At 38.2% G+C, this 12,154-nt stretch overlaps 1 protein-coding gene across 1 annotated transcript; it reads right to left on the bottom strand.

The window, feature by feature from the left end:
• Positions 1 to 553: 553 nt before the first annotated feature.
• Positions 554 to 9,114, bottom strand: LOC120291574 (disease resistance protein RPV1-like). Its single transcript, XM_039309226.1, has 8 exons — positions 9,042 to 9,114; positions 7,712 to 8,144; positions 7,355 to 7,591; positions 6,509 to 7,007; positions 2,813 to 4,018; positions 2,456 to 2,653; positions 2,297 to 2,361; positions 554 to 725 (listed from the first exon to the last, which is right to left on the bottom strand). The coding sequence occupies exons 1-8, from the start codon at positions 9,112 to 9,114 to the stop codon at positions 554 to 556; spliced, it is 2,883 nt and encodes a 960-aa protein (XP_039165160.1).
• Between the last annotated feature and the right edge of the window lie 3,040 nt (positions 9,115 to 12,154).

Genomic DNA, 12,154 nt, shown 5'->3' with positions numbered 1-12,154 from the left:
ACAGAAAACGGCACTATGCCTGTTATATTTTTTGTTTAGTAGGAGATGTTAGCGATCTCCAGTCGATCTTTTTCTTTCTCCCTTGCCTCCATTTTCTTTCTATATGAGCTTTCAATTTAAGAGGGAGCCGAGCGTCTCTTTTTCTCCCCTTAAGCCGACGTCCACTTCCCTTGTTTAGTTGGCTTTTCAACCTTCTCTCTCTCTCTCTCTCTCTCTCTCTCTCTCTCTCTCTCTCTCTTTAAATGGGCCCCAAGATTTCTTTTATACTGGGCCAAATCTCAAATATTACAGTAACTTCATCATGTTAAGTCAATCACAACATATTGCACCAAACTACTAGGGATAAAAGTTAACATCAAATCAGTAACTCATCTACCAACCCGCGTGCTTCAACTTTTAAACGTGCTGATGAACACCCCAAACAACCTTTTTTGTATTAATGTAAAAATAGAGTACACTGGTTCAACAAAAGCGGATTTGAACAGTGACACATAATTCTCTGCAACAATCAAATTGGACAAAACAAATGTCGCTTATTTTATGGTGGCAACGTCTAAAGCCTCCAAACTAAGCTCCAAAGATTGATCTTCTTCCTTATTCCACAATAAAGCTTCCCAAACAGCACATATGGAGTTTTAGCAGGCAAATCGGGGAGAGACTCCATGACGGAACAATGCAGCACTAGCGATTGAGGGCACGGCTCAATCGTGGACCAACCTTCTTGCCTAACATGAGAAAAGAAAAACGTTGAAAGGCTAGGGAACAGACAATAAGTTGACCAAAGCAGTCTCCACCCCTGCATCAAACATAACCCATACCCCCTAGAGATGCAATCCCCAAATTCATAGTTGAACCAGCCAACGACCAGATATTTCTCAAGCATGACTCAACGTCATTCTTCCACACATTTTTGTGAGCTGAAATCTTCAAGTAACTTAAAAGAAAAGCCACTTACTATCAGACTCAGTCAGCTCTGTACTTTGAATTTCACATCGGTGGGGGCAACAGTCAACTAGTATAGAGTTTGTAATCTTCAAAAAGCAAGACCATCACATTACGGAGGATTCATATAGAGGATGACAGAATGAACACTAACCATGGAAATGGAAACAAATTTAGTGGCGCATTTGTTTCAACATTAGAAATCAAAATGTACTTCCTAATGTCGGCAAGACATGAATTATTTTGCTATAATTTGCCATAAAATGCAAAGTTTTATGTTTTTCAAAGGTTTGAAGCACTGAGTATAGAACAAAAGACATGTTGCAAAAGCTAAAAACAATAGTATAGATGAAAGTTTAAAGCAAAAGTTCTTCCAAACACACCACAATGTCAGAGCCTGACAACTCCCAGTGAAAGAAGAAATCAATGGACTTCTATTATCGCAGCTCAAGCTTTTACATTTTCCCAGAGTCAAAAGGAGATAAGGAGCAATTCCATTCAACTAAAAGCTAGCAAAGAAAAAGTAACGAGAAAATGAACAAGCCATATCATCATCACAACAATTCGAACACTAGCATCCTTTTCTGTGTGAAATTAGTAGCCTTCAACACCATTGTACTACATTATTAGCCAACTGGTATGAGTGAGGACATCCTCGAAGAACCTTATGATAAGGAATTTCCACATACTCATGGAGAAAATGCTACTTTGGATCATGTGTACAAACAAATGGTTCAAAGGAGATTGTTCATCTTGTCACTTCTCATCACCCCTCATGGTGCTTCAAAATCCGAGAATGGGAAAGAAATGGCTATGAAAGTAGAACCTCATCAATCAAGGTAATCTTCTTGTGCAACCTGAAGTTAGTTCACATTAGTTCCAACAACTCTGCAGTCAATTTCCACACTACCTAGACAAGGTGATAAAATCAACATAAACCTGTAATAGGCTCATAAATTTTGATAATCCTACTATACATGCTCTATGACTGCTAAGATAACATAAGGAAAATTCACTACCATTGAAATGAAACCTAATCAAAAGCTGCTAGAGTTATCTGACTGGTAAAAGAGAATAACCGAGCAGATCTCTGCACCTAACAGGAATCGCAAGTTGATAAATATAACAGGAGAACTAAACATTATTCGCTGAACATGTAGAAAAGCTCGAATTAGTTTCATTTCATTTCCTCTGTGTGCAGACATTGAACGTCCAAAATCAGACCAACAATAGCGACTCAAGACCTCGAATCACCAGAATGCGCATGCATCGATCACGCCAAGAATTAACCAATGAATAAACCGATCGATCGGCGACAAGAATGGATTAACGTTAAGAAAAGGGGTCTAATCACCTGGACTCCAAAGATATGGCAACCGGAAGCAATGAAGACCCAACATGAAGATGCTTCCATTCAAGCTGGAGCACAAGGGTCAAAGCAATCAATGACTCAATGAGGTTAGAAGTCGAATTCCAGTTCTCAGCTAGCAAAGAATGTGAGCATGAATCTCACTTTCGAATCAGTCAATCCCATCGTCATCCACCGGAAGTAGGACAGAAACAGACCACCAGATGATGGTGGACCCCTCAATCTCTTCCTCTTCTCTCTGTGCTCGATTTCCACCCTCCTTTGCTTCTTACCCCAATGCCCAGAATCGCACCAAGTCTTCCGCAACCTCGTTGGCTTCCTCATGAAAATCCGACTATACTCCTGCAAACCTCAGTCATCTTCTTCATCAAGATCCGACCATAGCTCTTTGTGTGGTAAAAAGTCCGGTAATTTCTCGAGTGACTTGCGCCCAGACCTATAAAAGGTCTTCAGGAATTTACTAGGGTAGCGAATTTCAACTAAGCTTTCGCAATAATTAACAATCAACTCCTTCAGATGCTCCGACTTTGAAAGGTCCAGTACTTGAATGTGCTTGCGCCCAGAGATATTTACAACTTCAAGGGATCCCAATTTTTCGAGGCCTCGTATCGCATGGAGATTATCTACCTTTGCATCCTCTACATCAACGCCGTAGCCGGCGGAGGACTCTGGGTGTATGGATAGGTTCAACTCTCTTAGGGATTTTAAAGCTTCCAGTCCATCCAATTTCTTCTGTCCATAGCAATCCTCGAGCCGTAAATACGACAAAAATTCCAAATCAAAAAGCTTTGGCAACCTTTCCAATTTGGGACATACCCAAACGCTAAGCCTCCGTATGCAGGAGGGAAGCTTTGGGATGCTTTGAAGAGACATGCATTTTTCAATAAAGAGCACCTGTAGATGCTTGAGGTGAGAGAGCGATGCCAGCTCATTGCTCTGACAGGTGAGATAGAGGGATGATAAGCTACAAGGAGGTTTTGGGAGTGACTCAAGCTCTTCACAGCCACTTGAATTGAGGCGCTCGAGAGAAGAAAGTTGGTCTAAGTTTTCCGGCAAGCCAGAAATATTTATTCTGAATAAATTTAGGGTCTTTAGAGAAGACAATCCACCTTTATCGACATGAATTTGTCCTTCAAGGTTATAGCAATGGGAGGCATCCAGCTCTTCGAGGCTTTGCAATTTTCCAATAGAGCTCGGTGACCTTTCTATCTTGCTACCATGAAGCCACAAAATTTTCAATTTGTTTAATTCCCCAATAGATTCGGGCAATCCCGTAATCGATGCATTTAGCAACTTCAACACAACCAACTCTCCCAACTTCCCAATTGAAGGAGGGATTGGTGGCAACTTGTCATAATCCCCTAACATGGGAACTTCAGTAAGTGGCGAAAATCCACCAGCACTAAACCTCTTCAGTTGCTTCAGAGATCCTATACATGAAGGGATTTCTTTTATCGAAATGTAATCTACGACAAGTTCCTCCAAATTTTCTAGTTCGCCAAGTTGTTCAAGTAATTTCTTAAATCTGTCACAGCGACTCAAGTTCAAGGAAATGAGGCGCTTGACATCTCTAATGGAAGGGTCAATTTCCTCCAAACAAACACAGCTTTTGAGGATTAGCATCTCTAAATTTTTAAATACAGAGAGATTAGGGGTGCTCTTTAATTCTGTGCACCGCGAAAGATTGAGAACTTTCAAGTTCTCCATCTACAAGAAAGAAACATGTTCCAAGATTAGCAATTAGAAATATAATGATTTAAAATCAAATGTAATAAAAGAAAAAGCCTTTTTCATCTTTACCTTAATTGAACTCCATCCTCTCCAATTTTCACTAATATTGTTCCCACTATAATAAGAATGATCATCTGATAAATCAAGTACGACTAATTTCTCCAAATGAAAGTCAGTCGCCTCAAAAGAGTCACGACATCCCTCCCACTTTAACCATCTTAATTCAACGAATGATCCTTTGAAATCTCCATCAAAATCCACATCCTTCACATTAAGAAACTTCAAGTTAGGCATTTTTTTGAAGCTTTTTTGCTCCATGAACTCTCTCGAGCCCCTTTGGTCTAGACATAGCGCCTCAATATTTTCATTTTCCTCCTACAAAAATATAAAATAAAATTGAGGATTGTAAATACCATCCAACCTCCTTTTGTTAGTATACTTTGCATGATATTGTGGCTGATGCATTTTGTCTACACTTATGGAAAAATAGAAATATATCTGATATTTTACAATTACATGATCATATAATACGTCGATCTTCACTCATATGCCCTAATTTTTTATGTTTTATGTGAAACTCCTATATAAAATTAGTGTAGTTTTCTTATAGATTTTGAAATTAAATTTTGTAACATACATAGTATTGACAACCGATGTCCGTTTGACATATATGAGAAATGTCGTACATTTCAAAAACAAAAATACCTAATCAGACTTTTGCATTCATAAAGGAGAACAACTCATTCCCTTCCTATTCATAAATTTTTGGTTTTGGCATATGGCTGGATGGAAACAAGAATTTGGTCTATTGAACTTGACTTCTCATTTTTGGATATTCAAGCTCAAAGCTCAACAACTAATCCTAAGACAAGGGAGAAATTGTCTAATCAACCCAAAACTTATCAATTTCGTTGATTTAGTTTTAGAAATTTGCATGAAATTTCAATATAGTCATTCTGATCAATTTTCGCATGAAATCTTTGAAGTGGCGGTGTGCCATGTAAGATAGCCGAAAATGATTGGGCCTCAATTCCAACGATTTGCGACAAAAATCAATCAGAATGACTACATTGGAATTTCGTGCCAAGATTTAGAACTAAATCGGTAAATTTATCACTGAATTGACATCCATATGGTAGATTTGGGATTGATTGGATAGTTTTCCTCTAAGATGAGCTCACTACTCAATTAGTCATCATTGAATTTGCCCTATTTAGTCATAAAATTCGACCTCGTCTTAAGAATTTGTTGGTGCATTTTTGCATTTGCCCATTCATATAAAAATATATGAATTAGTAAATAAAGGATAGGGAATATTATCATTTTCCTCTTTTTGCATTCCATCATTTATTTCTTGCTCCTCTAGTTATCTTATTTGATAGATTAATTATCTATTTTTTCTCTGCTAATACCTAATGATAGATTTTATTCTCCTCTTGGTTTGTGTGGGTGCGTTAAGGCTCAACTAATCCCTACCAGGAAAGGCTTGCTCATTACAGAATAGAGGTGGATATTGTATTACACCAAAGGCAAATATATTGAGGAGAATACTATTTCTTTCACCTTTCACTATTCTGTCACTTATTTCCTACAATCATTTATTTTCTTGAATTCAATCTTGCTTTTCAGTTTTTGGTTGAAAATTACTTTGTAAGAATATGTACAAAATCATATGTCAGTAATTACTTAGTTTCTTTTGTTGTAATTTACCGTTCCTTAGATTTGCACAATGTTGAATTATGTGCCCAAAATACCTATAACTAGATCCATGCATAGTACCAGTATGAACACTAGGATATCATTATGAATATTGGGTAGAATAGCCTTATGTTTTTACATCATGTATCAGAACATGATTGTTCCATGATACACTCGTAGAGCTCATAACAAAACTAAAAAATCCTCAACTATGCCACATCCTTTATAAATTAATGTATCTTGAACAATCTTCCATCCTTAATTTATATAATTTGTTAATTTGACTAAAAGTGACACTAGAAGAAAAGCTAAATCCACAACTGAAAAATTTGAATTTAATTTTTTTAAAATTTTACTAGTGCTTTAACTGACAAGATAAGTAATGATTTTCTAATAATTATCTAGTAAGAGTCATCAAATTTTGTAGTGTTGTTTTAGGAAATCAACTAACCTAATTATGCATTTCTAGATTATTCCGAAAATTGATATATTTCAAGGTGTTTCGAACCTATGTGCTTCAACAAGTAATATGGTAGAAGCAGTAACATATTTGCTAAAAAAAGATGTGAATATTTTTTTAGCCTTATAGTCACAAGTGCAAAGTTTTTATGAACAAAAGGCCAAAATTGGATGTATCTTTTACCAAGAAAATGCTAACAACATGTTGAGAATGATCAATGAGTCAGAGCAAAAGAACAATAATCATAATAATTTAAGGGACTACCATTGGAGAACATGTGAGAGGCCAAAAGTAGACATCATTGTTACCTTGCGTCGTAGAACTCTCATGACTTCCTCATCCCGTAGTCTGCTCCATTCCCAAGGCTTCTTCTCTACTGGATAGGTGAGAGCCCTACCTAAATCTCTTAGTTGATCATGCATTGTAAACCGATTCATATCATCAATTTTTATTAATGATCGGTTAATCAATATTTGCAATCCAATTCTTGGGAAGAATTTGAGATCTGCCCAAAAGTAGGTGGCAATTCTTTTGTCAGTTCCAATGAAAAAACATGCAATATCTAGAAACATCCGTTTCTCTTCATGCTTTAATGTATCATAACTTATCCTCAACTTTTCTTGTACATCCTCAGTAGGTACATTCCTCAATTTCTCCAGCCTCTCTCTCCACACCATTTGATCTTTTTCTCCATTGAGAAGTGAACCTATAACCTTGAGAGCTAAGGGAAGTCCTCCCGTGGTGGCAACAATATCACGAGAAAGATCTGTGAGTCCTGTGGGACATTGTTCCCCTTCAAATGCACACCTATTAAATAGAATCAAAGAGTCCTCGGGATTCAGAGCTTTGAGTTCGTACCTTTTATATTCAGACTTCCAGAGGGCCTTATCTTGACATGTAATAATGATTCGACTTCCTAACCCAAAATTACAACCTCTAATCATTTATCGAGGTGGTCTTGATGACCCACATCATCAAGAAGAATAAGTACTTTCTTATTTTCACAACTTAATTGAATCATTGCAATCCCTATATCAAACTTATGCACGCTACGGAGAGGGTTTGTTGTTATCTCTGAGATGAGTAGAGATTGGACATGCTCGACACCCTTGCGATTAATTTCTTCTCTAATATCCTTGAGAGAGCTGCAGTACCAAAACTTGTCAAAAAGCTTTTTATAGATGATCGTAGCTAGGGTTGTCTTACCGATGCCGCCCATCCCCCAAATCCCAATAATTCGAGTGTCCGGGCAAGCAAGATCCACCAATTCCATAACCTCAGCCACACGATCCTTGATTGCAACCAAGTTTATGGGAAGATGTGGTTGGAGATCATATTGCTGCTCACACAATATTGTTTCTACGAGTTCATTTACCAATTCCCCTTCATGCCTATCAAACAACACAACACATGAGAACTTATTCATGGCTCACAAAACAAGGATTATAGATGATAAATAGAAAAAATTCTTCTTTTGACAAGGATCTCTTCAAACAAGTTAAACGACATACCCACTAGCAAACACCTCTGATTCGTATACTCGAAGAGTAAGTGCTTTTTTGAGCGCTTCCGGCCCTTGTTGCTTGACATCCTCCTTGAAACGATGCATACCAGATTTGAAGGCCTCTCCAAATTTCCCTGGCATGTGTTTCACATCCTTGGGTTTCACCTTGTACAGCACAGGCAAGACTATTTGTCCTCCAGTTTCCTTGCACTCCATAATATGAATGAGTTTGCGAAGGCACCATTCGCTAGCAGCATAATTTTCCGAGATGACTGGGATTGAAACCTTAGAGCACTTGATTGCATTGAGAAGATTTTCAGCAATTGGCTCGCCAAAGCGGAGGTTCTCATCATCTCTAAACACGAAGTTTGGATGATGTAGGCCCACGTGCGAGTTGACGGTAGAGGTGATCAACGAAGCCTTTGCGAGTATCAAGGCCTCTAAAGCTCAAGAATACATAGTAATTGTTTCTATTCACAGGGGTGGATGAAGCAGATGGGTCAGAATTCGATCCGGACGCCAACGGCACATCGATCTTCTCCAAAGAGTCCGAAGAGGGAAGAAGATGAGGCGATTCGCTCTCGCTGAGACTCAACTGTTGCTTTGAGCAATGATCTTCCATTGCAGCTCTCTCTCTGTCTCTCTCTCTCTCTCTCTCTCTCTCTCTCTCTCTCTCTCTCTCTCTCTCTCTCTCTCTCTCTCTCTGTGAAACTCAACTGTTGTGGATAGTTTTTGAGGTACTGGAAGAATGTCAACCGAGAAGATGCCTCCGTTCGGCTGGTAGGGCCTGAGCTGGGAAGCGTACTCGAGCCAGTGAAGAGGAAGGAGGCAAAGCAGGAGGCAAAGCAGGAAGACGAAGCAGCATTGCCGTTTCATATACTTCATGTGTTCATATTGGGATCCAGAGACGCGTTCTAATTTTGACTAAAAAATTTAATTATTAATTGACTAAAAGCAATTCTTGTGGTCTCCTTACTCCTCGCCCTTAACGTCTGCTCCCTACTGGCCTTAACAACCACCCCTATTATATATATAAAAAAAAAATGAAAGAAAAGAACATACTAGCTGTGTTGCCACTATAATTATATTACCGTGATCACAAGAATAAATTATTCAAGAAATATGATTTATCTTGGGAAAATCTCAAATAAGGGCCTGAAGTGGGTTCATTTTTTCAAAAAAGGACTCAAAGTGGACATTGTATCAAATAAAGACCTAAAGTGCCTAATTTTGTCTCAAATAAGGACCCAAACTTTCAATCTTATTTATATCTTGGGGTAGTTTTGTCCAAGAACATTTTTTCTTTAATTTTTTTTCTTTCTTCATCTTCCTCACACCTCTTCCTTCGCTCTCCATTGCCTCCTTCAACATCATAATCAGGGCCCCTACCAATGACCTCGTGAGCTTCATGTCATCACGTAGTTGGTCCTAGTGACAGGAAGTCGGATTGGAGTTATTTGCTACCGGTCACCTTTTCGGATGCTAAAATCCTCAGTTCCTCAAGATGCATCAAATCTCGGCTTGCTTGTGCTTAGCCTAAAGCTCAGATTGACCTCCATCTAACGACGACGATGCTAGATTTTCTATTAGGGGTAGTGGTCGATGAGGTCGAGAGCTCAAATAGGACTTGTCAATGGCAGCAATGGGGCAACGAAGTACAATAGTTTCTACAGTTAATGATGTCAGATACGACTAATGATCAATGTCAAGATGGGGTGTCGATTAAGGAGAAGAGCTGTGTCGATGAGAATGGCCAGAGTGTGAGTGGGTGTCTCCAAACTATGGATTATTGAAAGGAGCCATTGGCATTGCAAAAGGGAAGGGGGATCTTGGAAAGATTGAATTTACGCAAGAGAAACAAACCCAAATTTGAAATTGATGAGGCAAACCCTTGCCAAGGTTGAAATAGTCACCGGCTGCAACAAAATTGTTCTTTGGCATGAAATTGTTGATCACCAAGTGTTAATTGAATAGAGGCCAAAAAAATATTTAGTTTGATTAAAGTGGAAAAATAAAAGGAAAATCGTTCAAAAATAAGTTAAGATAGACATCCCTCATGGAAAGTGTCGCCTATTAATTACCCATTGAAAGTAAGTATCTGGAGAATTACTTTTACATTTATCTAATAAGACATATCCAATGTATCTATTTTAGATTTATGTATGAAACATATTTAATTTTGTAAGCTTAATTCACATCTCTAAGAAATTATGCTCTCTCTCTCTCTCTCTCTCTCTCTCTCTCTCTCTCTCTCTCTCTCTCTCTCTCTCTCTCTCTCTCTCTCTCTCTCTCTCTCTCTCTCTCTCTCTCTCCAAGCACATCAACAAAATTTACTTTTAATTAACTTATGAAGTTCAGCAAATGACAAAAGATAATAAACATAACTATCAGACAATCATGTTCTTACTTACTTTTCTAAACCTTTATGCAATATTTTAATATAGTTTTTGTGACCAATTTTTTATGGAAACCACTGGACAATCCAAGATAATTAAGTCGCCGCAACAATAATTCTCAATAGAAATTGGCCACAAAGGTTACATTGATATTTCCCATAAACGTTTATATGATTAAGTTGATAAAATTGTTATATCCTCTCAAGATTGTTTTTGAAAGTGACGCGTGATGCAATAGTAGCAATATGGCACTACTACTGAAATTATTGGAAGCTTTCATGAGATTTGCTATTTGGAGTCATTGCGAAAATGTGTAATGCATTCATATGGATGGGCTGACGCGCAATGTCCATGGAAGCTCGGTCTGTGGCTCGCATGGATGGAGTACAAACACGCGTTGGAAAAGCAATGTAAGCAAAGAATTAATGGGGATTATGAAAAGGGGGGACCCACTTTGCTTTGTCTACATCATGGCTTGACCATCATACGTGTTTTGTGGACCATCTCGAGATCTTTCTTTCGATTGGGGTCAAGGAATGTGAACCATCAAAAAACCTATCTACATCATGGCTTGACCATCATACGTGTTTTGTGGACCATATCGAGATCTTTCTTCCGATTGGGGTCAAGGAATGTGAACCATCAAAAAACCTATCTACACAGTGATTGTTTGGGGGGCTTGTGTGCACTTACCTTGGTCCGGTGCCTCGACTTGAACTTCACATACATTTTGGGCCTCAATTGCTATATTCTGACGCTTGAATGAACATAACATAAAATCATAACATGATTTTTCCAGACATAATGAATTTGATTGATATTTTGCACTTGGTCAAGTTTGACATGTAAATCTGTTTAAGGAATCCAAGATAGCTAGGGAATCTTGTGAAGAAAATATAGCAGTTGATCAAAAAAAAATACTAATGATTTACCATGAAAAGAATTGATAAGGGACTGAGATAGCTAAACCTAAGGAATTTTCTAAAGAGAACATATGGGTTGGTTGAAGCAATTGTTCTTCCAGTTAAGCATCCTCATGGATAATATGAAATGAAAAAAATTTGCATAAGGGAATAATTAGAATCAATTATATTTTAAGCAGAGGAAGCGAATCATTCTTCAAAAGAAGTGCTTCGAGAAAATTATAACTCAGATTTGGTCATGATAGCACTTATCTATGACTCTACTAACACTTTGCCAGCACCATCAAAATCCCAAATTTTATCAATCAAGCACTAATGTCTATGTTATATGCAATTTAAAATAAAATAAATAAAGAAAGAAACCACACACTCACACACAATTTCGAGTTAGCAAAAATTTCCTTACAGAATTGCGTAAAATTTACTCAATTTCTCTCTTTTAGCAATACATAAAATTTTCCTATATTTCAAAACCCGAATGAATTCAAGTGTTTCCTAAATGCTTGTACACAACAGGTTAAGGCTAAATTTGGGATTTGCACTAGGAATGGACTTTGGACACCCAAAACCCATTTGGCCAATATTTGGATATTTGGGAAAAAATTTACAAACTCCATTAGTGCAAAGTTGGCCTTCTTGTAATGACCTGGGTCCCACTGTATAATATTGTTCGCTTTGGACACTGAGTCCTCACAGTTTTAAAATGCGTTATACAGATTAGAGGGACCTAAGTCTTATAAACTAGCTCCAGGACTACCTCCGTACTGCCCTAGGTCTGGGTCGTCACATTCTCCCCCCCCCCTTAAGGAACAGCGTCCTCGCTGTGGCCCCACATGCGGTTGAGAGTCGGCGATACCATTTGTAATGACCTAAGACAAGTCTTTTATTTGCTTCTTGGGTGGAGCAGTTGTCACGCCCCGATCCTCCGAGCGCGCGAACATCCCACTCTGGTCGATACAAATGCGACTTCCCAGGACACGTCGCCGACCCATTCAATTTTTATTATGCATGCGGAAGCGAAACAAATCCCCGACAACAATTAACTTGGGATAGAAAAGCAGGCAATCAATCACAACCAAACAAGCTTTCTATAAACACATAGGTTTATATACAACACTGGATGGTCTACAA

This window comes from Eucalyptus grandis, chromosome 3 (genome assembly GCF_016545825.1).
Source record: "Eucalyptus grandis isolate ANBG69807.140 chromosome 3, ASM1654582v1, whole genome shotgun sequence".
NCBI classification, from domain to species: domain Eukaryota; kingdom Viridiplantae; phylum Streptophyta; class Magnoliopsida; order Myrtales; family Myrtaceae; genus Eucalyptus; species Eucalyptus grandis.
This window is presented reverse-complemented; position numbering and strand designations above follow the sequence as displayed.

What these genes read in the sequence shown, in the direction of transcription:
- LOC120291574 (XM_039309226.1), bottom strand. Translation starts at nt 9,114, where the DNA reads ATGAAGCTCACGAGGTCATTGGTAGGGGCCCTGATTATGATGTTGAAG. An exon ending in AAGCTTTTTGACAAGTTTTG is followed by an intron (nt 7,008 to 7,354) that starts GTACTGCAGCTC and finishes TCTATTTAATAG; the next exon opens with GTGTGCATTTGAAGGGGAAC. An exon ending in AGCATCTGAAGGAGTTGATT is followed by an intron (nt 2,654 to 2,812) that starts GTTAATTATTGC and finishes TGAGGTTTGCAG; the next exon opens with GAGTATAGTCGGATTTTCAT.